The 25830-nt window shown below is 48.6% G+C and overlaps 13 protein-coding genes across 13 annotated transcripts; 5 read left to right on the forward strand and 8 right to left on the reverse strand.

Moving 5' to 3' along the window:
- The first annotated feature begins 328 nt into the window (after positions 1 to 328).
- Positions 329 to 2176, forward strand: png1 (peptide-N4-(N-acetyl-beta-glucosaminyl)asparagine amidase). The gene is made up of 3 exons (XM_032090855.1): positions 329 to 1029; positions 1106 to 1506; positions 1557 to 2176. Exons 1-3 carry the CDS (start codon positions 470 to 472, stop codon positions 1970 to 1972), a joined length of 1377 nt encoding a protein of 458 aa, XP_031934833.1. The 5' UTR covers positions 329 to 469; the 3' UTR covers positions 1973 to 2176.
- Positions 2177 to 3722: 1546 nt separating this feature from the next.
- On the reverse strand, positions 3723 to 4396 carry BDV37DRAFT_265482 (uncharacterized protein). The gene has a single exon (XM_032083790.1). The coding sequence runs from the start codon at positions 3992 to 3994 to the stop codon at positions 3782 to 3784; it is 213 nt and encodes a 70-aa protein (XP_031934834.1). The 5' UTR covers positions 3995 to 4396; the 3' UTR covers positions 3723 to 3781.
- Positions 4397 to 4724: 328 nt separating this feature from the next.
- On the reverse strand, positions 4725 to 5828 carry BDV37DRAFT_276864 (uncharacterized protein; the record flags this gene model as incomplete). The annotated part of the gene is made up of 3 exons (XM_032085642.1): positions 4725 to 5178; positions 5249 to 5588; positions 5768 to 5828. 3 exons carry the CDS (start codon positions 5826 to 5828, stop codon positions 4725 to 4727), a joined length of 855 nt encoding a protein of 284 aa, XP_031934835.1.
- Positions 5829 to 6579: 751 nt separating this feature from the next.
- BDV37DRAFT_289344 (uncharacterized protein) lies at positions 6580 to 7364 on the reverse strand (the record flags this gene model as incomplete). The annotated part of the gene is made up of 4 exons (XM_032088438.1): positions 6580 to 6766; positions 6831 to 6957; positions 7024 to 7120; positions 7200 to 7364. The coding sequence occupies 4 exons, from the start codon at positions 7362 to 7364 to the stop codon at positions 6580 to 6582; spliced, it is 576 nt and encodes a 191-aa protein (XP_031934836.1).
- Positions 7365 to 7756: 392 nt separating this feature from the next.
- BDV37DRAFT_289345 (aldo/keto reductase family protein) lies at positions 7757 to 8797 on the forward strand (the record flags this gene model as incomplete). Its single annotated transcript, XM_032088439.1, has 2 exons — positions 7757 to 8461; positions 8522 to 8797. 2 exons carry the CDS (start codon positions 7757 to 7759, stop codon positions 8795 to 8797), a joined length of 981 nt encoding a protein of 326 aa, XP_031934837.1.
- A 369-nt stretch (positions 8798 to 9166) lies between these two features.
- On the reverse strand, positions 9167 to 9526 carry BDV37DRAFT_289346 (uncharacterized protein; the record flags this gene model as incomplete). The annotated part of the gene is made up of 1 exon (XM_032088440.1): positions 9167 to 9526. One exon carries the CDS (start codon positions 9524 to 9526, stop codon positions 9167 to 9169), a length of 360 nt encoding a protein of 119 aa, XP_031934838.1.
- A 740-nt stretch (positions 9527 to 10266) lies between these two features.
- BDV37DRAFT_291949 (glycoside hydrolase family 71 protein) lies at positions 10267 to 11904 on the reverse strand (the record flags this gene model as incomplete). The annotated part of the gene is made up of 4 exons (XM_032089065.1): positions 10267 to 10858; positions 10911 to 11136; positions 11196 to 11724; positions 11782 to 11904. The coding sequence occupies 4 exons, from the start codon at positions 11902 to 11904 to the stop codon at positions 10267 to 10269; spliced, it is 1470 nt and encodes a 489-aa protein (XP_031934839.1).
- A 774-nt stretch (positions 11905 to 12678) lies between these two features.
- BDV37DRAFT_55216 (uncharacterized protein) lies at positions 12679 to 13019 on the reverse strand. Its single transcript, XM_032090857.1, has one exon. The coding sequence runs from the start codon at positions 12965 to 12967 to the stop codon at positions 12719 to 12721; it is 249 nt and encodes an 82-aa protein (XP_031934840.1). The 5' UTR covers positions 12968 to 13019; the 3' UTR covers positions 12679 to 12718.
- Positions 13020 to 13076: 57 nt separating this feature from the next.
- Positions 13077 to 14997, reverse strand: BDV37DRAFT_265491 (protein MEMO1). Its single transcript, XM_032083791.1, has 3 exons — positions 14768 to 14997; positions 14639 to 14707; positions 13077 to 14582 (listed from the first exon to the last, which is right to left on the reverse strand). Exons 1-3 carry the CDS (start codon positions 14920 to 14922, stop codon positions 13706 to 13708), a joined length of 1101 nt encoding a protein of 366 aa, XP_031934841.1. The 5' UTR covers positions 14923 to 14997; the 3' UTR covers positions 13077 to 13705.
- A 983-nt stretch (positions 14998 to 15980) lies between these two features.
- BDV37DRAFT_276868 (uncharacterized protein) lies at positions 15981 to 16603 on the forward strand (the record flags this gene model as incomplete). Its single annotated transcript, XM_032085643.1, has 2 exons — positions 15981 to 16143; positions 16200 to 16603. The coding sequence occupies 2 exons, from the start codon at positions 15981 to 15983 to the stop codon at positions 16601 to 16603; spliced, it is 567 nt and encodes a 188-aa protein (XP_031934842.1).
- Positions 16604 to 17315: 712 nt separating this feature from the next.
- BDV37DRAFT_55244 (LSM domain-containing protein) lies at positions 17316 to 18102 on the forward strand. The gene is made up of 2 exons (XM_032090858.1): positions 17316 to 17586; positions 17702 to 18102. Exons 1-2 carry the CDS (start codon positions 17476 to 17478, stop codon positions 17945 to 17947), a joined length of 357 nt encoding a protein of 118 aa, XP_031934843.1. The 5' UTR covers positions 17316 to 17475; the 3' UTR covers positions 17948 to 18102.
- A 1676-nt stretch (positions 18103 to 19778) lies between these two features.
- Positions 19779 to 21993, forward strand: phzA (putative serine/threonine protein phosphatase). Its single transcript, XM_032090862.1, has 3 exons — positions 19779 to 21528; positions 21609 to 21761; positions 21894 to 21993. Exons 1-3 carry the CDS (start codon positions 20173 to 20175, stop codon positions 21921 to 21923), a joined length of 1539 nt encoding a protein of 512 aa, XP_031934844.1. The 5' UTR covers positions 19779 to 20172; the 3' UTR covers positions 21924 to 21993.
- A 591-nt stretch (positions 21994 to 22584) lies between these two features.
- Positions 22585 to 25720, reverse strand: BDV37DRAFT_55310 (uncharacterized protein). The gene is made up of 5 exons (XM_032090861.1): positions 25366 to 25720; positions 23912 to 25290; positions 23374 to 23856; positions 23057 to 23206; positions 22585 to 22942 (listed from the first exon to the last, which is right to left on the reverse strand). Exons 1-5 carry the CDS (start codon positions 25454 to 25456, stop codon positions 22808 to 22810), a joined length of 2238 nt encoding a protein of 745 aa, XP_031934845.1. The 5' UTR covers positions 25457 to 25720; the 3' UTR covers positions 22585 to 22807.
- Positions 25721 to 25830: the final 110 nt, after the last annotated feature.

The raw sequence follows: 25830 nt of genomic DNA on the forward strand, positions 1-25830 counted from the left end.
TTTTCGCCCCTAATTAATTCTTTCCCCCTCGGCTTCACTTACCTGAAGCTCTTTTTTTTGGTTTTTTTGTGTTTCCCCCCCTTTCTAATTGTATTGACAAGAACGACTGGTGAACAATTACTTTCTCTCGTTAATTCCATTTTCACCCTTTGTGGTTGTCGTAAGTCGCGGACACGACTACGTTGACCAGCGCCAAGCGTGGCGACCGCTTAGTTGGGCTGTGCGACCATTGTACCCTACGGACTGACCTCACTGACCATCATTCTTCTTACTTACACGACTGACTCGACCCAACCACATCCACACTCACCCTTCTCCCATCCTCCCTTCTCTCTTTCCCACTTCGACAAGAGAGAATAGGACGATCAACATCCATTACCGAAGGGAGTCATTGAGGATTTATTCAACCTGGAGTGTCAAGTCCGACCGATCGCCGTTGGTGCTCTTCACCCCCCTACCACACATCACCATGGCCGACAGCATACACCACTCTCAACGGGCGCAAGGCTCTAATAACTTCGATGCCTCCGAGCTCACCAACGCTTTCGAACAACTCATGCGTAATAAAAGGTTCCACCGTCTGCAGGAGCACTCGAGGGCTCGTACTCATTCACCATCGCCGTCTCCGTCTCAGGTGTCTTCGCCTGGACCTTACGCACCACCTCATCCCTCGCGAGCACCACCACCACCTCCTCCGACCGCAGCTTCTTTTCAGTCACCCCAGTACCCACCACAACCGCAACAATACCCATCAACTCAATCCTCAATGTTGCAGGGGCTACCAATTGTTCCATCACCGCCGCAGGATCAAGCATCCTTAAAATTCCGGAATCTCCTCCACGTCCTGTCCGTAACCCCGACCAAGTATGAGAACCCGGGTCTTCTCGATGAGGCCCTCTCCCTTATCCCGCTCGACCGGTTATATTCAGAAGCAGAGGAAGAGAGTCAAATCCTGCAGGCACAGGCTGCTAGCGTTGGTGGCAGACCCGAATGGGGATACCAAGATTGTGTTATCCGGTCTCTCTTGAGGTGCGTTGAGTAGCATATGCCTATTTGTTGGATTCATCATAGGTATGACTTGGAGTATTAACCGCGACTTTCACAGATGGTTCAAAGGATCGTTCTTTCAATTTGTCAACAACCCCCCTTGCTCACGGTGCTTTCGGCCCACAATTGCCCAGGGCAACACGCCACCTTTACCCGATGAGACCGCTCGCGGTGCAACACGAGTAGAACTTTACCGATGCTCTGAACTGTCTTGCGGCGCCCACGAGAGATTCCCTCGCTACTCCGATGTTTGGCAACTACTACAGAGCCGTCGGGGTCGTGTAGGCGAATGGGCCAATTGCTTCAGCATGTTCTGCAGAGCTCTTGGTGGCCGTGTACGATGGGTTTGGAATTCGGAGGACTACGTCTGGACCGAAGTATACTCCGAACATCAGAGGCGCTGGGTGCATGTAGATGCGTGTGAGGGGGCGTGGGATCAGCCCCGTCTCTATGCTGAAGGTTCGTGTTGAACAATTGACTTGCTCGGCTTCCAAACTAACAGTTTTCAGGCTGGGGCCGAAAGATGTCCTACTGCGTTGCATTCTCGATCGATGGCGCCACCGATGTCACTCGTCGATATGTACGAAGTCCAGCAAAGCATGGAGCACCACGGAACCGCGCTCCTGAAGAGGTCGTGCATTGGGTGATTTTGGAAATCCGAAGGAAGCGTCGGGAGAATCTCTCTAAGACCGACCAAAAACGTCTGATAAAGGAGGATGAGCGCGAGGAAAAAGAACTTCGCCATTACACAGCTTCTGCCCTTGCTGCAGAGTTGAACAACCTTCTCCCTCAGAACCAAGCGACCGGCAGACTGGACGAGCAAAAGACTCCTCTCTCACGGCAGGAGGCAGCTGCAGAGTGGCTTGCCTCTAGACAAAGAAGCTCTGGCCACTCTGGTCCTGACCACTCTCAGGGCGGACGGTAGCACTGCATCTATCATAGAGGGTCTACAATCAACTCATCGTCTTGCGAACCGTCGCCTAGGCTCAATCCTCTGACGGCCGTCTGACAACCAACCAACCCAAGATCTTCGACCGATAAGACGATATAACGTGGTCAATGTGCTTCGATGCTCGACTTTCGATAAAACGCACGATACACGATGGATTCAGCTAGCCTGTTATAGGATTTATATTCGACATTACACGTGCACAGCTCATCATAGGGTAGATCATCCCGTGCTAGTTACAGTGCATTGATCCTATGCGTTCCAAAATGAATCGTCTACCGGTCAGACACCCTTCACCCTCCTTCAAGGTGAAAGGGTTTATTTTATCCACAACACCTTGCTAGGACCCTTGTCCAGCATCCCATTGAAACCAAACTCTTTATCTCATGGGCTATACGATTTGTCACCTATAGCCAGACAATCCTTGGTTACAGTACGATATATCTCTTTTGTGGTCATTGACCTACACAATACCCACATCTCAATTTTTCTTTGGTTTATATCCACACATTCTTTGTCGAGCCTCGACTTTCTACTTTTCATCTTTCTTTTTCTTTTCTTTTCTTTTCTTTTTTTATTTCATCATGACGGGCATCTCAGGAAATAAGGCATTAATTGGTTATTTTTTTTTTCTTGGGCACTCAGCAGGGGTTTGAAAGGCGTCTGATAATTTTAATTTCTCTTCTGATTCCCTTTTTTTTTGCTCATTATTTTGGCCGGTGTGCCAAGACTGGAGTCAGCCAGTCAATGCCATGTTGTATGAGAACACGGATGCTTCGGTCGCACGTTGGCTTCGACATCTTTTCAAATTCCCTTTTTGTTCTGACTCCTGGCGATCTCAGATCCTCTTGTCAAATAAACCATTTCATTGACCAACGAAAAACAACGTATCCAATTCCTAGACGGGAATCGAGAACTACCGAAGGTTGAGACCAGTGCATCTTCCTAGTACACACTACACAGCAGTAGTAAGACAAGGGTCCGACACCAACAGGTGATCATGCCGACATTCCGCCGCACAACATTAGGTAAAATTATAATTAAACTAGTAGAAAAAAGAAACAAAGGAAACCGATCCCCACCAACCATTGCAAACCTGCACAATCCAAAACGGATCCCTCATAAAACCTCCCAAGTGTCAAACCGACGATGGAAGCGAAAAAAAAAAAAAAAAAAAAAAAAAAAAAAAAAAAAAAAAAAAAAAAAAAAAAAAGCATTAAATATTAATTTAAAGAAAATGAGAAAAGAGCGCCAAAACACAGAAAAACAGGGTCCAAATAAGCCAGACCCAAGAAAAGCGCAAATCCGAGACAGCCAAAACCACACCAAACGGAGAACCCACTAGACCCTGGGCCCCATTACAAGTTTAATTACGATATGCAGAATCCCAAGCCGTGATCCGTCAAACCCGAACGCCTCCTAATCCCCCGCGATTGAGAGAGCGGGTCCGCGGTCGGTGGCCACGTCGGTCCCTGGACTTAAGGCGCCGGTTTGGCCTATAATAGTACTACGTACTATGTATAGCTATATATAGTAACTGCGATCTGCAACGCGCCGGTCCGTTTTGGGATGTGGTCACCTGAGACTGGCTGGGTTGATTGGGTGTCGGGTCCGAATGTGGATTTTTTTTTTCTTATTTATTTATTTATACATGTATATGTTTGTTTATTTTTTTTTTTTCTTTCTTTCTTTGATGTTGTTATACGGTGCATTCTACTTGGTTGAGTTTAGGATTATTATTATTATTGTAATTAGTTTGTCACCTGATATCTGACTTTTTCTCTTTTACTTTTGGGACAGATGTGAAAACAAGGTATGGGCTGGTTCCTGACTTGGGCGGGAATGGTCTGGGCTGGACTGGATTGGGCTGGGTGGTTCGTTTTCCCTGGGTTGGGGTTGGGTTTTGGGTTGGATAATTCCGGACCACCCTGGGAACGGAACTGAGTTGTAACAGTGGCCAAGGAACTTCCTACTAGTTATGAAATTAATAGGGAACATGAACTAGTTGAACTTGGTGAACGTAAAAGTTATATCAACTACGTATCACTGATCAAGTACTTGTTGGTAATACGTGACTTGGGTTGATGGTATCAACATGGTACACAATCCATTAAGACGAGAAGCTTCCTAATCCGGGAATCAGCCGTCGATCAGCTCTGGGCGCTGGTGCTCGGATGCCCTCGAATTACCTGCATTACATCTGATAACATCCCCCAAACCGGGCGCCACAGAGAACCCCTCCGCCTTGACTCGGCTGCATGAATTAATAGCGGCAAGAAGTCGTCTCATTCCCGGCAATTTAGGCTATTTGCGCCTTCGGGCCAAGAACGGGGCGCACGTGCTTGGACTCCGGGATGGGGTCATCGTGGGCGTATGGTAGCTGGCGGTTGATATATAAAGGTCCTTTCTGCCCCACTACACTGATATTACTCCGGAGTAGACGGCGGAGTAGCCGGGGGTGTTAATTATCGTCTTTTCGAATGTATGATTGTTATGTATCCATCATTAGATCTAGTCCTTACCTGTTTGGGATGATGCCGAACAGTTTGGACGGCTCCTCTGTTTGCGTCGGTATATACTACCAATATGTACGGCTGACCTGCGGTGTATATACCTACTGATTTCGTAGAATGGCCGTGAAGCACCGATCCGGGACCGGTCTTGATGAATCCAACAACTCAGATAAGAATTAAAGGTAGCAGGTACGAGACCGTACGACGGCTCTGGCTTACGCCGCTCGAACCAAACACTCAATACCTTTCTTACGCAGATCGCCATCTACATTCCGGGCCTCCTTGACATAATACGGCTGCTTGGGTAACTGCAGCTTCCACCCTTGCTTTAGGTTCAGATCTCGCAACGGTTCCAGGAAGATAGGGATCTTCTCCACCGGTTCGCAGAACCAGCTGCCGCTCAGCTGGAGCGTGAATGACTGAAGACTCTTCATCCGTGTCAAGGCCTTGCAAGTCTCAACCCACTGCTGCCGGCCAGCGGAGAAGTAGATCGTCTTGACGGGGTCCTTGCTAGGGAGCCAGTGGCCTGGGAAGGCCCAGCGAAGTTCAACTTCGCGGATTGCGTCCCAGAGGTCCGGGGGTATAGTCGGGCGGAGGTAAGTGAGTGACCAAGTATTACTGAATTCGAAGGTATTCATGGTGTAAAGCATATGGATAGATTCGCGATAACTAGAAACACAGTTAATCCCGTGCGATAAGATATCCGTCAAGCTACCGTGGTAGGCACGAGCCAACTTACATCTGCCTGCAGGTCATCGGAAGCCCCAACAGGTTACCGATCATTCGAGCCCTCCCCTTTACCGGCTGCGGCGAATCCCCCCGACAGATGTCGCAGGTACTCGTAAGAGGGCATAACACGTGGCTCATTCGGCGATCGGACCGTTGTACAATATGTATGCGCAATCCACCCAAGACCATCTCCCAGATCATGAGGCGGAGCTCGGGAGATAGCTTTGCCAACAGGTCACTCTGTACCTGTATGGTCCCTTCTGTTGCGGGACCTGACTGTTTCTCAGTTTGGGTTCGACTCGAAATCGCGCTGGCTCTTCTGGATCTGGGCAATGCGGCTGGTTTGTTATCTTCGTAGGTTAGCACGTAATCGTAGCAGTGGCTCTATTGCACCCATCTTCCATTCCATTTGTTGTGAGGTTTGAACCTGTTATATGGCGGAGAGTACGCCCAAGGCTTTGAGGAGTACGCAAGTTCGGCACTTGAGATTGAAGGGGATATGTATATGGAGAGATGAGATATCGCCTACATTGATACCGTTGAGCCAGCACGTCCTCCCAGGAAAACACTCCTTGTTTAATCCTCGCCATCCCGCTGGATATTTGTAGAGATATTCTGAGGAATAATTGGATACCGAGGAATAAGGGATGAGTAGATACGATACGGAAATCCCCCAATGCTGACGACCGCTCACTTGTCTGACGGCATTTTAACAGATCATGGTCTTCACGATATAACCACCAGAAAGTCGATGGAGTAGTAGCTGAGGGTAGAGCACTAGCACAACGAACAGCCAGCTGACCAGTGCAGATCAGACAGTGAAAACGAGGAAATCAATCACGCGAGATAGAACTGTCGGGGTGTATGTGGCTACCGAGTGAGGGGAAATTCGTACCGACAGTAAGCGCGCGGTTTAAAGAAACAAGGCCAAATCGGGGTCGGACACGATATTCATACTATATGGGGAACTCCCAAGCATTCAAAAATCATGGCAGAAATATGAATCATAGCGGAATTGAGACATGCAAATAACAGTACTACTGTACTCACTGGATTTTAACCCTATGAAAAAAAATTTTACTAAGCTAAATCTTCTTAAATCATATCTTTTATCTTAATATAAAGATATATATCGTTCTATTCTTTCTCCACATATTTCTTAAAAATATTACTTGGTATAATCTATTAACCTAGGGAACCAATATTTAATAGTATAATAAAAATAATCCTTTTATAATCTTAAGAAAATTCCCTTTATTAATAACTATACCTTGTTTAGAATAAGTTAGCTTTGTATTATCCTTATAATTTTAACAATCGAAGTTAATTAGTCTAATTTCTTTACTGTAACATCCACGTGTTGAAATTGACAGAGTAGTCCGGGTGGTTTTCGAGCCACTTAAAGAGATCCTGATCCGTCTGCATACCCAAATAGAAGGCCGTCTCATTGGGGTTAGAAGGGTTACGGTAGTTGGTACTGCGCAGGAACTGGGGAAAGGCCAGCATGGAACGGCCTAGGACATCTACTCTGCCCTCCTGTTAGCATTTTTGATGAAAATACACAAAATGAAGGGCGTGGAAGGTGTTCCCACTGCATGTATATCCCAGATCTCCCCATATCTGAAGCGAGGGCATTATTTGTGACGTTGTTGGCAACAAAAGTGTCGGTGCCCAGCTGCGATATCATACCCACAGACTGATAATACCGCAGCAACCTCCCTAATCGACAAACAATAAGTTGTGGTCCACATAGCCAGGAGGATCAGAAAAGCGGCAAATACTTACTCATTAGAACAGGATCAACCTTGGCTTTGATAGCCAGCTCAGCATGTGATGACACACTGTCGCGAATCATCTCAAACAGCCGGAGATTGACGCCTACCTGCGCGAGGCCCACTTACAAAGGCAGCAGGGGATGCTAACATAGCTGTCTAATACATAGTACATGGCCAACTACCTACTGCATATGCTATCCGATGGATACTGTCCACAGGAATCTCCATGGCGAGGCTGAGCCTGCGGCCTGCTTCGCGCAACTGGCATCGCTCCTCATCCGGCAGTTTGGGCTGCGTTTGCAGCACGGCGTCAATCTGCTGGACCAAAATAGCAACATCAGGAGTGGCCATCGTTGCCGATCTAGTATATACAGCGTGCTGAGCTGTCGGCCCGCGGGTTGCTTTTTTTCTTTATTGGGAAATGCGATGCCGCCACAACTACGGCCTGGACGCTACATCACTCGGCCCTACGTTACTCGGGCTCTTGTTACTCAGCCCCAATGGTATGCCAATACAAGACTAGTAGAGCTCAGAACTACCCGGGTTCAAGCCAAGGAACTATATGGCGGCATCCGGATCCTACCTATGGAATTACAGTAAGCCCGGGCTAAATCCGACCCATCCCTGCCTAGTGCCCAATGGCTCTATAATATGGCCGCTGGGTGCCGCTGGATATGAGATGGTCAACTGTGCTTCTTCTTTCAAAGTCCAAACAACGTGAAACCAAGATTAGCACAAACATTATGACTATCTCACGATTCCTCCCCCACACCGGCTTCGGCCTCCTAGGCATGACATGGCGCCCCAAGGTCACTCCTGACGAGCAAGCCTTTGCCGCCATGAAAGCTGCCATCGCGGGTGGCGCCACCATTTGGTCTAGCTCATCCATCTACGGCATGGACCCGGAGCCTCCCACGACTGGGTTGTGGCTGCTGCGCCGATACTTTGAGAAGTATCCCGAAGACGCACCCAAGGTCCAGCTTTTCATTCGCGCCTGTTTCGACCCCGTCAACTTCAAGCCGCAGACAACCCGGGCAGGTGTACGCGCCAGCTACGAAGCGTGCCAGGCCATCCTCGGCGAGTTCAAGAAAATCAACGTCTTTGGCCCTGCCCGCATAGACAAGGAGGTGCCAGTCGAGGAGACCGTGGGCGCCCTAAAGGAACTCGTGGAGGAGGGCAAGATCGATGCCGTAGGTCTGTCAGAAGTCGGTACCAGGACACTTCATCGTGCGGCTGCTGTTTACCAGATTAGCTTTGTTGAGATCGAGTTTTCGCTGTGGAGCACTGATATGCTCACCAATGGCGTGGCGCATGCGTGCAAGCAGCATGGTATTACGATCCTCACGTACGCTCCGCTGGGCTATGGTTTCCTGACAGGACAGGTCACCAAGCTAGAGGATATTCCCAAGGGCGACATGTGGCATATGTTTGGCAGATTCCAGCCAGAGGTATATCGATCTTTTCTATCCCTCAGTTCAGCCTGACATAAAAGAACTAACGAGAGGTAGAACTTTGATAAAAACCTCGAGCTGGTCGATAAGGTTAAGCTTTTTGCCAAAGAGCGTGGCGTCACGCCGGCGCAATTGGCCCTTGCCTGGATCCGCTCGCACTCAAACCAGGGCAACTGTGGCAACATTATTCCCATACCGGGAGCCACGGCTGCTTCGCGAGTGGAAGAAAACTGTAGCATAATAGAGCTGTCGGCAGCACAGAAGGAGGCACTGGACGCCAATTGCGTCGATCGAAATTGTGGGAGATCGTCAGATCGTCGGAATGAGCGATGAGATCCTCTGGACGTAAACGCTACTACATTAGTTGAGTAGCAGACAAATATATTATCTATGAATGGACTTAAACGTGCGGTGAAGCTAGTCACATTGCATCAGATACTCCGTCAACCGATTCAAGGCAAACTTTGATGCTTGGTATGCACTCGCGCCCGGGGTCAAGGCTAGCGACCCAACAGACGACACGTTGACGATTGTCTTGTCTTTACCCACCAGCAATAGGGGAAGCAGGGCTTTTGTAACATTATACCACCCATGAACATTGACCTCCCAAGTTCGCCACCAGTCATCCCCGTCTCCCTCAGCCAAGGGGAGGAACTCGGCTAGATACCCGGCATTGTTAACCAGAATATCCAGCCTCCCGTTCTAGGATGACTCTAGGATCGCGACAGCAGCAGCAACACTGCGTTGATCACACACATCCATCTCGAGCGGAAGCATCTGCAGTGAGGTCGTTAACCCGGCCTGCCGAACAGCTTCAAGAGCCGCATCGCAAACAGCCTGTGCTTCGTCTATCTTTCGAGCGCAGACTGCGATGCGGGACGCCCCGGATTTTGCATATGACACCACAGTGCAGCGTCCCATGCCCTTCCCGGCACCAGTGACGAGGACGGATTTCCCGACGCTGCCCTGGCAGATTACTGGGTTGATGGCGGAGTATGTGTCGTGATGGACTGTTGGGGTAAATGTGGCCCCTACCTGGGGACGGATTGGTGGATATGGCATTGTGAAATATAGGTAGAAGATAATGCTAGCCAGGGAAGGGAAGAGAGAGGGAATGATAAAAAGAGGGTGAAGTGTGCACTCTCTAGTTGAACTTCCATTTTGGACCCGAGTGCGAGTAAAGCCACTCGGGTCCGTATCAAGCAATCGGACTGGACTCGCAGAAGAACAATTCACTTCTGAACTAGTAGAAGAGTCGGTGAAGATATGCTTATCGTCCGCGGGCTGGTTAGATAGATAATAGATAGTAGACGGAATTAAGAGTCAAGTACTAAGATAGCCTCAGGCCAATCATCTTGCCGCATCGGGGCTGGTGGCCTGATGTATGTGTCCTTTATTCTTACGGTCACGGGTATCAAAGACCGATTATAGTAAGATCTTTTATCTGCATCATGCTTTTCCTTATCTTGCCGTGTTTCTCTTTTATACAAGTGAGACGGCATAGCTTGGCTTGAATTGCGGTATAACTGATCTGTGTTTCACTTTCGCAGGCTATAACAATAACAAAAACATATGTCACCAGCTTCAATCCCATATCTAAGGAGCGTTGTTCCAATAAACTACTCTTCAAGTAAAGAATGACTGGCGTGAGCGATGCTCTTGCTATATACACTATGTATATCATCGATGTCTGAGCGATTGTGAGAACCTCTTCGAAAGATCAATCAAGTGGACAAGTGGACACTCTTCAGTAACAAAACAGAACTGTGGAACATGGACCTCCAGAGAGAGAAAAGTGCGCCTCAGGGAGTAACACGAGGGCCACTGGCTCCCAGGGTATTTGTGGGGCACGGTACCTTCAATCCTTGACTGAGCATTGCAAGGCCAGCGGGTTCGAGCTTGTCGATAGTACTTTCAGCGGGGACAGTCCCCACATATGGGTTGAAATTGTAGATCCCACAGATGCAAGTATCCACAATATCCTTCAGGCTTGTGTCTTCCATGATGCTCTTACCATCACGTGTAATAGCGAACTTTTGTTGGCCGACACCCATCGGCATGGTGAAGGCGCTGGCACCGGTCTGAGCCTCGAAGGTCTTGCTGTTCTTTCCAGAAGAAACTGCAATCGTAGCAGGTGATTTGAGCAATGCAACGACGAACACTGCATCTTGCATGGTTTCCCACCCGTTGGGTTTACCCCGGAAGAAATTGCCGCTAGAGTTATTGGGATTCCCTTCCATGGTGGTGTCGGTGGAGTCGCAGTTGACATCTCTCGGGGTAGGTCGGTACCAGTAGATCAACTTTTCGTCTGTAATATACTTATCGACTGATTTGTCTCCGGCTTTATACGCAGCTATAAAAGGCTTGGACATCTCGAGCCAACCGGTGTGTGGCCTATAGTAGACCGTTAGTCTGTGCTCATATTTTAGATGCCGAGACCACTCACATATCCATGACCCATTTGGACGCCCCGTCATCTGTATGGGGTGAAGCCAACGGCCCAATATAGTGCGACTCACCATAATCATTCCAGGTTACAATTTCCACAAAACGCGGACGGAGGCTCAGGATCTGTTGCCATCGATCATACCAGAGAAGATCAGAAGGGAAAACCCAGTTCTTACTGTAGGACACCTCACCCCCGAAGTGAGTGAAGAACCAACCAGAAGCAGCTGTTGATTGTCAGTTCTGACGTTCCGTGAGTAGCGAAGATGCCATCAGTGGAACTTACGCGCAATATATGGCTTCCCGTTCAAAGCATCGACATATGCCTTGTCGCCATCAGCGACAGTAACGTTACGGCCAGGGGTCGGGGCCTTGTTCTCGCCGTTATTATCCCAAGCCATCCAGTTCAATGCTCCTTGGATTGCATTAAAATCTCCAACACCAGGGTGGAAATTCGGAGCGAAGAACACATCCGTTCCAGCAGCGGACTGCATGGCAGGGATATCGAGGTTGTCGCCTGCAAAGGAGGATGCAAAGACTTTGTTGTCCACCAGAAGTTGAGCTGGCAGACTTGCATACTGCTTGATCTTTGCGCCCACGGCGCTGGCCTGCCCGGTGTTGTACCAGTTGAAATCAAACGACAGGAAGACCTTCATGTCATTCTTGGCAGCAGACTCATAGGCCAAGGTAAGCTGAGCATCTGTGTACGGATCTACACCGATATTCAGTGCAAATGCGTCAATGCCCAGGGCTTTCGCACGCTTCATGTCGTCGTCATAGTCGGCAGCGCTTTGTCTGTTGCTGGTAATTCCAATCTGTGATGATTAGACTCGGGGTTTGCGGTTCCGGCCATGGATTTTCTTCTTACTAACCATGAAATGGCAAAACACGAGTTTGTCCGTCGCCGTATTATTAGCCATATGCTGTGCCACTGGTGTGGCAGCGACCAATGCTAAGAAGCCTGCGAGGACTAAGGGGAGCATTCTCGGAAGCATGGCCTCTGAGGTGTCAATTGCTCTTCTTCAGAGGATAAGGGAGAACAGATAAGTATGGGGAAGGGAGCAATTGAACAAAAATAGAGGGATTAGAATGAGTTCTACAAAGGCAGGGTACCTGGAAAATGGATGGCAGAACGGACAGTAAAGGAGTGCAAGGAAAACGATGAAGATGAAGTTTGCTTTGTAAGGAGCCAATACGGACACTATCTGGGCATTGTCCTGAATAATGCAATACTGTTTTGCCGTGATTTGCCATAGAATTGAAGCATTCCTTTGCACGTTGGCCTCCCTTTTATCTTGACCACAACTTGCCCCCTGGCTTGAAGCCAACAAGGGGGCTTCATGATCAGGAGGTTCGAATTGTAACACGAGCAACTGAATCTCCATCACATGGCACAGAGTTCACGGTGAGATATTAGCGATGTAAGACCAAACTTGTCAGTGTCCACCACTGGACTTGTTCTCGGACTGACTTGGGTGCTGATAGTAACCCATTGGAGCCCCAGGCCACTTCGCTATTGGCAGAGTCGCTCCAGGCAGGTTGACGGTTACAGTCAGGCGTGGCTTCAAGTCAAACGAATAAAAGTAAGTCACTTCGCTTCTCAATTCATGCAAAATCGAGCTTCACGTACAATAACTTCGTTAGTGATACGGGTATATCCGAGGGGGCACGGCCCTAGAAGGATGTGTACGTCTGTAGAACAATCCATTAGCCCTAACGTCGATCATTTCGGATGTAACATTCTAGTCAAGTTATATATTACCCCCTTCAATTGGTTGGCCCAGGATAAAGTTGAGGCGTTCCTTGCCATTATGTGGTCCACCATAGACTGAGCAGAATGAACAACCGGGATGGACACATGACAGCGAGAGAAAATTGACCAGCGCACAGGCACCCAATAGTGTACATTGGGCATAAGAGTACTACTCGAGATGTATTGGCTGCATATGTTAATTGATCCTTGAGATCAGGTTTCCAATATCGCAGATCGAGATTGCGGGGTAAGAATTTCCTAACAAGCCAGCCACGCGATACCATCACCAGACAGTCGAGGACCATGGTAATAACGTCATCTATAAGAAGACTCTCGGTGTATCACCCTTGCGGCTTTTCCTCGAGTCCTCGGACTGGTACTGAATTCGACTGGTCATCCCGCGTAGGGGCGCAGTGTTGGCCGACTTCTCGCACAGAGCAGTGTAACATCTGATGTTTATCCGTTGATCGTCCGGCCATGTGATTCTTAAATTCTCCTGGGTTTAAGTTTATTAAGTATTTCCGGCGCCAATCAGTCAATGTGGCTTCATTCGCCATGTTCACCAACAGATTCCAGCATCAATAGTAGGGCTTGGAGTTAGGTAAGTTGAAGTGGGTAGCCGTCGGTCAGTCGTCGGGGAGAGCATTCTCTCTCCCCCATCAATTCTTAGCGACGGAATGACTCTGCCTGTCTGTGGGTAGCATTCACGTCACACACACACATACTATCCAGAGAAAGCAATGGCAGGAAGCGGTGCAATTGGGCCAATGATGTCTATATGTGACGGGGGGGTATGGGGACACTGGACGGAAGATGCCAAACAATCCACAGTGTCAGTGCTAAGGTATGATGGTGTGAAGGGGGTTACATGCCAACTAAATCGTAATCAATTGCTACCAGCAACCTTAGGTACTTAGTCACAGGGCAACAGAGTAGAGATGCGTTCTTCCAAAGCAATATGACAGACATGCTAAGCTATAAGAGAAGGGAACAAACCCCGAGTAGGTTGGGGGGCCAAACAGGAAATGAGAGAGCCAAGTAGCTTATAGCACAGCAAATGCAGAGACGTAACTCACGGAGCTATCGTCGACATCAACTGCATCCGAGCTTCTCTCATATCTGACAAAATGGAATTTACCCTTTTTCCCTTCTTCCTGGCTCGTAATTTCCTCAACAGCAGCCATAATAACGCCAATTGGATGCCGGCCACAAACTGTATTGCCAGTGGTTTGGATTGTATCCAAGAAATTAGCAGTGACGCCGGTACTTATGGCTGCCATAGTCGCGATATCGAAGGCCGAGATGCTCTCATGGATCGCTGGCTCTCGATTTGAGATACGATCTCGCCGCTGCAAAGCTTGGCCCGTAGATACCGATTCCATTTTATCCTCTACGCTACTGATATTGTCTCCTGGCTGAGGTAAAGAGTTAGCAGAAAGTGGGAGCTTTGGCCCCGGCTTTGGTGCCTGGGGAACGTAGTATGTGTAGCGGAAACGCAAACCCCAGTGGCAGAAGTCTGAACTTATGACAAAAGCGTTGGCGGGGTCCTCCAGATACGGAGCCAGAAGGGCTCCAAAAGCACTCTCAGTAGATGTTGAAGTACTTCCAACCATGATCGGCACAAGTGGTGGGTACTGGGAGGTGGGTTTATTTGGGAAATGGAGCTGCAAAAGACGGTGGATGTACGGTAAATGAAGTTCTATGCTGTGTTCATCCTCATCAATAGATCGTGACATAGTTGTGAAGCTAACAGTGGACCCGTTAGATTTGACTGCTTTGGTTGAGAGTAGCTTCGCGATAAGGTCCGTGTCAAGTGGCAGAGGCTCGTCGGAAAGCGGGGTATAGTACGAAGTAAGTTCAGGGAGAGCGAGGGTCGAGAGGTAATGATGGTGAGATGGTCCAAGAATGAAAATCCGCTTGCTATTTCCAGTAGAGCTTAGAGCTAATCCAAATTCCGGTAGGGACGTGGCACGTACGCTTTCGAAAGATCCAGAGCCTTGTATGCATAGGCGGCACAGGGCCCAGAGTATGCGTAGCCCGCATGTCTGAGGGATCAGCAATCGAATTGACAAGGTAAGGTGCAAAGAATATTCTCCAGTACATACGGAGCAATTATTATTCGTGCACCAGGCACTGGCAGGGAGCCTATGCCCTCGATCCTATTTGGAACTTGGGCGAGCCATTCATCAAGCTGACGGGTTAAAGTGCGTTGGCTATCAGAATACCAGGAACCAGCATGAGAAGCTTCCCGTGACTGCATATTGTATAACTTTGTACCAAAAAGAGCAGAGTAGAGCGAACAATACAATAGAAGGCTGCAGTGGTGAAGTTGTATTAGTTAACCTTCGTTGCTTGATACTAGGATAGAAGCGGGGAAGCGGGACCTCTTCGTCATTAAGTGGACTGCCTAAGGTTCACCACAACGCCGCGGCATGCCGAGATTGAAGGCGGCATGCCGATCCTTCCACTTAACAGCAAGATTGAATGAAGCATGAACGTAGGTCCATGGTGAAATGCCTAAGAAAGATCCACTATGGAGAGACAGTTACGATCAATTTAGCTGTAATTCTACACAACTACGGCAGTAGACTCTGTTTTCTCTTCCCTTTGCTTCCCCTAGCATAACATGGGTGATTCTAGACTGCAACGCTTCAACACCAGACCCAAGTCACCCATTGGGGGGAGCAATCTAGATAGACAACGATACAGAAGTTAAAAAAAGGAAGTTTTGAACTGCAAGGCGGTCTGACTTCGTCGAAATTGACGTTAAACAAGGTAAGATCGTTTCCCAAATGTGAAGGGATCGCGTGGTTGGAAGGCAACGTTAAGGTACAGGAGACGTTGGTTATCTCTCCCTATTCCCAGATCAACAAGCCATCTCACTGTAATACTATTAAATAGTATATAGGCTGTTCAGGTGTTGATGGGAGAGAACGCTCCATTTCCACCTACCCAGTGATACCAATTAAGCCGAATAAGGAAAAGCGCATAATTTGTGAACGGTAACGCTACGCCAGGAACGGACGCGACGCGCTTTCCACCAACCACATTAAAGGGCTGAACCCGGCCCTGTTATTAGCCTTCAACTGAATCCATTATTCGATCGTGCAGTCAGATTACCCCCTCGCGTGCTCCTGCAAGGACAATACCTTGTTATTCTCAATAATTCAATCAAGATACAAGCCTTAGATTGACATAAGTTGGGATTGTCTGTCAGATACTTGCCTGTCACACGATCCACCCTAATAGACGGCTTCCAACTTTCAATTTCCAACACCAGTCACATCCCTGCAAACCCGAGACGGCCGTCAACAGAATATGTCGCTCAAGCGCAAGGCTTCATTCTCGGGAGTCTATTCTCCTGATGCGGCGCCAGTCATCGCAGGACGGTCATTGATGATGGACGACTCCCCAAAACATCTCAATAGTCGGACACGGAAGCGCTATAGGAACGACCGGCCGGATGATAAAATTGTATATGGTGTGTACTTTGTACCTTGAGTGAGGCCTGTGTCAGGCTTCGGCTAACGATGGTAGAAAATACGCTCCGCTGGCTCTTCACTGCCCAACAGCAGCAAGGACCGATTCCTCATGCGGATGAGACTATAGATGAGGACATGGAGTCAGATTCGCTTCCATCAGAAATCGTCGATCCACGACAACAAACGCTGCATAAATTCTTCCAACCCTCCCGTCCGTTATCCTCCCAACCCGGGTCCAAGCATGTGAAGCAACAAACAGACAATATCCCACGAACCAATAATAGTTTCTTGAAACGCCACGATCTCGACACAATTTCCAACGTCGCCTCAATCGGCAGTAGTGCGGCTAGCCCATCCTCACAAGATACCACGGTTGATATGGAGATGCGGATGAACTCTGGAAGCAACGACTCTGTTGAAAATTCCACCAGATGGAATAGAGGATCGGGATGGCTGTGATATGACAGCCGATTGTCAATGATCCGTGCAAAATTCCTTCATACTACTTTATACCCACTGACGATTGATATGCGTTTCCCGGGAAATCCAACAATTGCTGGTCATTATTGGATTTATTTCCTAATATCTTCGTGATTGATGTTGATGTTTCAAGCCATTCTGTAAGGTTAATACAAAATATCTATGTGCATGTCCTGCGTTGAATTGACGGGGTCAATTGAATGCTGGCTGCGGGTCTAATATAACCAAAGTTGCAGTCCTTAACCTAGCTGTATCACAGTGGTATGGTCCATTTTCTTTGCTCAAAGCAAGCCTATGAAAAGCATATATCCTAGGCATCATGGAATGAACACCTCGCGTAACACAGAAGTGCTACGTAATTTCACAGCGTAGTCTGTACTTCCATTTCGAGGACGAACGAGGACAACCAAAGAAAACACGAACTTGAGTGGAAATAGAATAAATGCGGGGAAATGAAATTTTGATTTAGCTTCGTATTTAGGTGTTGGAAGGTCACTTGCTCTGTTGGTGTTCCAGATTAAATGTTTCATTGTATGTCACATGCGTAAACGTAATTGCGGGGAGCCTTTGCTACTGTGTAAGATTCTCTCTCGCGCGCGGCTTTTCCAAACTCAACACTGTACCTACTGGACTATCGCCCCGACAAGGCCACTAGGCCCCAGAACTCATACGGCCAACTGAATCATTAGCGTTGCTAGAGATCATCGTTCTTTCTGCCTAGCACCGTTGCCCCGCCCGTTTTCTCTTAATTGTCTTGAACGACTCTGCGAAGAACAGCCCAGAACGGGCGGTGGTTTTTCTTGGTGGCCGATCTTACTTTTTTACAGGTTGGTTAAATCGAAAGGGGCACCATGGATGACAACCAAGCCGTCCAGTATTTGGAATCCTTGATTGGTCAAACACTGCGAGTCCACGCGACAGACACGCGTATTTTCGTGGGCGCTTTCAAGTGTACAGATTCGGTAAGTGACCCTGTGCAAACCATTATCTGATTATCGATCGGACGAAAAGAGAACCGGAAAAAGAAAGCACGGAATACGAAGACCAGGATAGTTGCTGACTGCAGAACGTATCTAGGCGCGAAATATTATCCTCGCGAGCACATACGAATATCGCTTTCCGAGCCCATCGGCAGTTCGAGATGCTGCCACTGACGCAGAAAACCAAGACTCCACGATAGGCGCAGCCTCCGAGAATGTCAGAGTGAATATGACAAGTCGATTTATTGGTCTTGTGGTCGTGCCCGGTCAGCATATCACGAAGATCGAGTTGGAGGAGACCCCTCAGCAGAGTCGCGTGCGGGAAACGCTCAAAAAATCATAGAAGGCAACTCTCCACTACAGGTTGCGAATTCCATCTGCATGTTGGACTAGATCCTAAGCTCAAGCCTCCCTTCAGTTCCGATTCGGCCGGCATGGCACATCAATATCGAATAATAATGAAGGAGAAGACCTCGAAAACAAGCGGTCAACTGCACTACTAATGCAAGTCTGGCAACATCGACCTGCGAATCCTACTTAGACAGCCTTGGCTGGGAAATTTTTGCCCTTTACCGCGCCTTCATATCTCCAAAGGCTGAACCTAAGATATGCGACCTAACCCTCCTCAACGTGGCTAGGAGAAAAAGGAGAAATGTTTTTGGTACTTGGCGCAGTCTGTGGGCTTGGCAGCGTTGGTCACAGTGATGTTGTTTTGGTATTGAAGTGGCGGTGTTCCTGCAGTCGGTGGGGTCCAGAGCCGACTGCAGATGTTTGGTTGTTTTCTTTCGTTGATTGCTTAAAGGCTATCTCGCAGAGCTCCTTGGTACTCGATACACTAGGGCTGCGATCCTCCCCCCAAATGAGCCCCTGTCGATAAAGGGTGCATCATCAGGATGGAACACCAGGCATAGCATCTAGAAACTTGCAGCTTTTATTTCTGATCAGTCAAATAGAGAGTCGGGTAACTGCGGAATATGCACGAGGGTCGCCCATCACTATGATTCTGTAATCCACTGATTCGTTCTAGCCTGCAGACAGAAACAAATTTTCCATGGATGCGGTCAAGTTAAAGGCCCTATAATGCTTGAAAGCGGAGCTGGGGCCAAAGCCAAGAGACATGAGGAGGGGGGAAGGGGCATGCGAACGGAGTGTCTGTGCTAAGATTGTCGGGTGTCAAATTCCTTTCCCACCTTCCAGAGTCACGAGCGTTGACCGAGGCTCATTCATAGGCTGAGGGGAAGACAACACTAAATTAGTTGATCGAGAGTTGAATGGGAAGACCGACTGGGTACTCCGTACAAGTGACTAGCAATCTCGATTTTCTTTTCCTTTTGGCTCTCTCGCTCAGGTTCTTTTTTTCCCTGAACTTTTTTAGAATTCTTTTCTTGCATTTTCTGTTTTCTGTTTTCTTTTTTCTTTTTTTTTTTTTTCTATTCTTGGGGTTTTCACCTAACTGATTGCCGTATAAAAAGGTGGGCTCCATTCCAACCGAATATAAAGTCTGAATGACGACGGTGAGTTATTTTAGTAGCTCCACCGATATCCACTGCTAGGCACCAATCCCATCTTCAGGCCACGAAGGCAAATTAGTAGCTGGAGCTCCCTCGGTCCGGCAGATGATCCGGACATGCCACATCCGTTGCTGCAGGATCGAGACCAAAAAACGACAGCCTGGGGTTTGAGGCGAGAACCCGATCAAAAAGTTAGCCTGCGCTCTGCAACCTCACTCACCTGCGTCGCTACAACAACCCCCGTTGATCGGTTTTCTGCTGTTATCGTTGATTTCCCTCCCCCTCTCTTGCAGATCACTGTTGTCACTTACAAGAGTTCCATCTGGGTAAGTTAATAACGGTTTTGTCATGGGTGCAATCCACCCCCATCCATCCATTTCTCCATTCTATTGCCCACCCCCATAATGACGCATTCTTTTCTCTCTCACACCCTATCATTCTTCCCCCTCCCCTCCACCAACTCAACCCAAATCTCTTCCATTCAGACTCCCTTCCACTTGCCTCCACATACCACTCCCGAGCTTCAGCTTCACCTATGCTCAGCACACCCATCCCAGGTGCCGCATGATATCGACATCGCTAACCGTCCTATCGCAGAAGCTTACTTCGGGCGAATCGGAGCTTTCCCTTCCGACTAACTAGCTCGCCGGTGGCTTGTGTCCTGGTACCGTCACTTTCTTCTCCGTCGGTTCCTCATCCATAACCTCGCCAAATCCTGCACCGGACCTCTTGATTTCGCTTGTCCTACCTTCCCTCACCGCTGGAGTCGGCTACCGCAGCTATACCCTCCCAGCGATAACCTACATTGAGCCCGATCCTGCTGCCACGGTAGTCCCTTCTATCCCTCTGGACGATCACTACTCCCTCTCCTGGTTTTCAAACGGCAGATCTCGCCTTCCCCTTTATATAATTTCTCATAAGCCGTTGGAACTGTACAGCAGCCAAGACGGCTGCCAGCATTCCAACGCCAAGCAGAGCCTTGGTCCCTTCATCTTTTGACGTATATCGTTCGTCAATTGTCCGCCTCTGAGCTTGGCAGACATCCAGTCCTGCAGTAATGGGTCAGTCGCATTCCAAGGGCAATTCTGGCCCTGGCGACTCTCTGCAGTCCTACCCATCCTTTTCTCGCTCCGACACGAAGGAGTCTCTTCGGTCTATTCGGGGCTCTATTCGATCTAAGATCCGTAGCAGCGATAGCCCTCGCGCATCCACGTCAGCTCTGTCCACGGGGAGCCAGACGGATAAGTCCGATGCCGGGTCGATCAAGTCAACCGGGAGTAGAAGAAGCTCCACCAACCTGACTGCTCAATCTCCTGGTGCCGATGACTCAGCTTCTCAACTCGATGCCCCGGATCCACCTCCCTCTCCCACCTTGTCGAGCAGCCTGAAACGAGGCCATAAGGATGTCGATGCGATGCAGCAAAGCGGAGAGGTTGACCACGTGTCGGATGCGCCTCCCACTGGTGCTGCTCCAACGGGATCGTCACAGAAAGTCGGCGAATCCATTCTTATCAAGCGGCAAGATCAGCTGAATCCAATCCTGGATTTCATCATGAACACACCTTTGAATGATACATCCTCGTCTCCAGGAATGGGAATGGGCGCTCTTAAGTCTATCGACCTTGATGACATGATCACACGTCTGCTGGATGCCGGTTACTCAACTAAGGTCACCAAGACTGTCTGTCTCAAGAATGCAGAGATCACCGCCATCTGTAGTGCGGCTCGGGAGCTATTCCTCAGTCAGCCTGCACTTTTAGAGCTGTCGGCCCCTGTCAAGATTGTGGGCGACGTTCACGGCCAATACACCGACCTGATCAGATTGTTCGAAATGTGTGGCTTCCCCCCGTCTTCGAATTACCTCTTTCTGGGTGACTATGTGGATCGGGGCAAGCAAAGCTTGGAGACAATTCTGCTTCTGTTGTGTTATAAGCTCAAGTATCCGGAGAACTTCTTTCTTCTGCGAGGCAATCATGAATGTGCCAACGTTACCCGTGTATACGGGTTCTATGATGAATGTAAACGGCGTTGCAACATCAAGATTTGGAAGACCTTCATCGATACGTTCAACTGCTTGCCGATCGCTTCTATTGTAGCTGGCAAAATTTTCTGTGTCCACGGCGGACTTTCACCAAGTCTCTCCCATATGGACGATATCCGGGGGATCGCGCGTCCGACTGACGTTCCCGACTACGGGCTGCTTAATGACCTTCTCTGGAGTGATCCGGCGGACATGGAGGAGGATTGGGAGCCTAATGAGCGCGGCGTAAGTTACTGCTTTGGTAAGAAAGTGATCATGAATTTCTTGCAACGGCATGACTTCGACTTGGTATGCCGAGCCCACATGGTAGTGGAGGACGGTTATGAGTTCTACCAGGATCGCATTCTAGTCACAGTATTTTCTGCCCCTAACGTGAGTGTTTCCCTAGTCGCTCCTATTGCATTGTTTTAGCGTGAAGCGAACCCCTGGTATTTGCTAACGGCCCTTTGCAGTACTGTGGAGAGTTTGATAACTGGGGAGCAATCATGTCTGTCTCGGACGAACTCCTGTGCAGTTTCGAGTTGTTGAAACCGTTGGATTCCACCGCACTGAAGAATCATATCAAGAAGGGGCGGAATAAGCGGAATAGCATGCTCAACAGTCCTGTAAGTTCTCCCTTACTTGATCCCCTTTTCGCCAAGGAAACCCATCTCTGCGCTGTGCAACAACGCCGAGAGATTTGTGTTTAAAAGCCCCCTCTTTGGATGTGTTTTCGGTTCCAGTGCTAATTGCCGCAGCCTGCAATTGTATCAGCCCAAAGTTATTAGACGTCCTGGTGATTCGTTGCCAAGAAGTCGGCATGCATCATATGTCACTACCGAAGCGATCTGGGCCTGGGCTCAGTTGACGTTAAGCTCACCCGTTTCAGTCACGGCGTAGTCCGTCTGAATTGATTGGGCAAACACATCATGAAAATCGTTCCTGCGCCGGACTCCCCGTCGATATGTGCATCCCTCGGGTGCTGGCCTTCTGGGACTCCTTATTTGCAACGCAGCAATGCCGGCTCCCAACCAAACGCCGCTTGGTTTGCCATTGGCAAACTGGGCGGATCAGGACCCATCCTCCATCATTACAAGGGCGTTTGATGCGATTTGCTCGCCCCATGAGGCACTCACCCAAATTGACTTCATCGCAAGTCCTACGCCGATTTAGCGAGCTATGCTCTGACTTCGCTATGTATACGGTCCCGGTTATTTTTCTACGCATATAATGAATAGACAAGGTGTGCGGGGAATCTGATTTTCTGGCACCTGTGAAAACCCATTTGAGAGCTAAAGGCGATAGGAGTCTGTGTATTTTGACCAGCTTTTCTTCTCGATAATTCCATGTCGATGAGACATGGTTTGACGTGTCATGATATCTTTTTGGTTTCCCCTTATCTTCTCTTGTTTTGTCGCAGATTCATATGATGCTGGTTCCCATTATCATTGCTTCTATCCATATTGCTTCGGACATGGGATGGTCTCTATAGCTCATTTAGATTTTCCCGAAGGACTATTATTATCCAAAGGCTTCTGTACACATTTCACTATCCATGCACATGTCCTTACAAAGAAGACTGCTGAGTTCAACTGTACCAGAATTCCAAGAATAGTGATCTTTGTGTGAACATACCGTACGCTAAGAAATTTGAACTACTAGTGCTTGTTAATCAGCATTGGCCTGGGGTTTGCTTCCCCGAAATTCGCGTCCGTATCTCTTCTTCTATGCTAGTGTCCCGCAGAAGGTTTCCTTCACTTAAGTCCTCAGAAATGGGCCCGATACTGCTCATAGCAAACTGAGAATCCTAGGTTCAAGCCATGTCAATGACGAGAATTGTAGATGTAATGCATATCCGGAATCATACATGCACGTAGTCGAACACAGATAAACCCCAATAAAGGAAAAGACGAATACTTACATACATGAAATACATACCCGTCAAGGTAGTACCGGGTAGTATTTCTGGTTTCCTGGACTTTCGAGGAGGAAAGCCCCCGGCGGGGAGTTTCAGGGCCGGAATAGCGTTTTGTTGGAAGATGAAGGGCTTGGGCCTTGTATTTGTCGTTATCTAAGGTGCATTGTTAGTCGACTTGTGTATCTGCTTGGTTATCTAGATTGGCTGTCGTTGAGGGAGATATTCATGGGTTGCTTGTATGTGATGTCCCAGTTGACGGTGGGGAGCTGGATCTGTAGTCCACACATGCGCTGGTAGTTGCAATGGTGGGTTTGGTTTACCTTTAGTGACGTTATTTTTATTCTGTACGACCCGTAGCCAGCGGACGCTCGGAGGAAATCGCCGTCCGATTGGAGACTTGTTAACCGTTCACCCCCTGGTCCATCGATCAGGAAGGGGATTTTGACAGAGTCGTCCCTGCTATCTGTTGAGGGACAAGCTTGGAGACGCTTTACGGGGGAATCATCTGTGTAGAAGAAGTCTATCCCCACGATTGCTGCGTTGGACACCGTAACTGAGATACGGGTTAGGTACTTAAGGAGGTTGCCCCGTCTTCCACCAAACATGACATGCACAAGTGGACGGTAGTCAAGGAGAGGGATGTTTCGACCGGTGAATACATCGTCGTGGAGATGGTAGGATGAGGGAGGGATCCCTGGATACCAAAGTCCTGTAGTTCGCAGGGGTAGGTGTTCACCTCTGGTATCGTCAGGGAAGAGCGGCTGAAGCTCGGTGGGAACAGCTAAAGATACCATTTTGAAGCCCTAGATCATTTCTGTCAGCAATGCCTATCTTTTAAGAAAATAAGATTGAGCTCACATCGAAGGAACATTTCAAAGCGTGGATTGCCGTCTTCGTACACAGCCGGACTGTCTGCGGCAGGCCTTCTGACAAGCCCACCCAGTTGGATATCTCTCCCTGTCCGGTTACAACACGGAGTGCCATGACACCTCTAGGGCTGACAGCGGCAATGAACCCATTCAAGTCAAAGCATTCGCTTTTCAGCTCCACGTGTTTCTCCTTACATGGAAGGACATAGCCCAGTCTAAGCTCCTCATTGTTTGTAAGTACGAGCCGAAGACCCGAGACATATTTCTTATCACTTAATTCTCGAAAGGAAACCCCAATTGATCTTATCGAAGAGGTGATTGAGATGTTTTGTTCATATATCACCCTACATTTCATTTGGTAAGGGGAGTCTCCGTTCGACCGTACGGAAAAGTCTCCTCCAACTGGTCTCCATGCCGGCACAGGCTCCTTTGGCCATAGTTCAAGCTCCCTGGTCATCCCTTCACTGACCAACGGTTGATCAAGAACTAGATCTGCTATATTCTTCAAGTAACACCAGATCCGCTTTCGATTCTTCAACTCATTAGATGAATCTGGTGTCACTGCTGTATCCTCGAAGAAAGCCCTCCAATCCCTGCAGCGCAGTGCGTGAGCTCCACTATATAGTGAATCCCTAGCCTCGAAGCAATACCCACGCTCTTGATGGCAAGCAAACCTTGAAGCCCAAAATGACTGCGTGAGCGGCAATGCAGCGAACGACCTTGATGCTAAACGCACGTCAGCAACACTGCGAGATGGTAGAAGCATCTGGATTTGCTCCAGGATTTCTTGAGGAAGCTTTTGAAAACAATCAGCGGTGGTTATCGAAACGGATGATATCAAACTGGTCATTGTTGTATTCTCTCGTCTATCCTGAGAACCAACAAGCGCTTGCTGCACCTCCAATACGTCTAATGGATCTGACGTGGCCAGCGTCAAGGGAGAACTCTTGTCCCATAGGAACCGTCTTATATAGCCCGCAATATATACGTCTTCCCATGGATAGCCCCCAACGGGACGTTGGTCCATGAGCCCACCGTAGTTGTGTCCCCAATCCAGCCATCCTTCTGTGTGCGCTGGACATGAGAGGCAAATATCATACAACCGCTGGATAGGAACGGCATGGGGGTGAAGCATGCCCCGTAGTAGTTCCCAGCACGATTCATGGAGAAGAAACCCAGGTTGCGGATGGAGTGTGTCACCTATCAGCGGGGGAAATATGTCCTCCTCTGTCCAAACAAAGTTATCATCCCATCGCTGTTCTGCAGAAGAAGGTGCAGCACAGTTGTAAAGGATCTCTGGAGGGACATAGCTGCCCACTCCTGTAACGAAAGGCTCCCCATCTAACTGAGAATTGCCATCACATCTAACTATATAAATGTCAGTTCACAAATACCCATCAACAGAGCCACCGTATTGAGGGGGGAGAACGGCTCAGCACAGACTTGCACGAAAGTTTCTTTTCCAAGAGACTTTGCGGTCACGATATGTAATCTTTGCACCACAGATGATGCAATGCGGGCTGCTGTTGAACATAGTTTTCAGACTGGTAACTTGAAGAGAACTTAGGAGCCAAGGCAATTCCTCAAAGAATACAAATTCCACAGCTGAGGAGCTTTATTGGATAGAAGTACAGTGTACCACTCTAAACGAGGGACAACTTCGGGAAGGGCATAAGGACTGTATATATGGTGATACAATACGAGGCATCAACGTTTTAACAGTGCAAACTAATACTATTCCCGCCAACTCTAAAGAGTATGACGTGGCCAAATACGACGCTGACGAAGAAGCAGGAGAAGATCCGAGATGGAGAGAGCAGGAGAGAGCTACAAGATGGTTGACTGATGCCAAGTCACCTGCTAGCCGCGTGGCGCCTGAGGCGACCGTCAACATCCTCGTTGCCTACA

This window comes from Aspergillus pseudonomiae, assembly GCF_009193645.1.
Source record: "Aspergillus pseudonomiae strain CBS 119388 unplaced genomic scaffold BDV37scaffold_153, whole genome shotgun sequence".
NCBI lineage: Eukaryota > Fungi > Ascomycota > Eurotiomycetes > Eurotiales > Aspergillaceae > Aspergillus > Aspergillus pseudonomiae.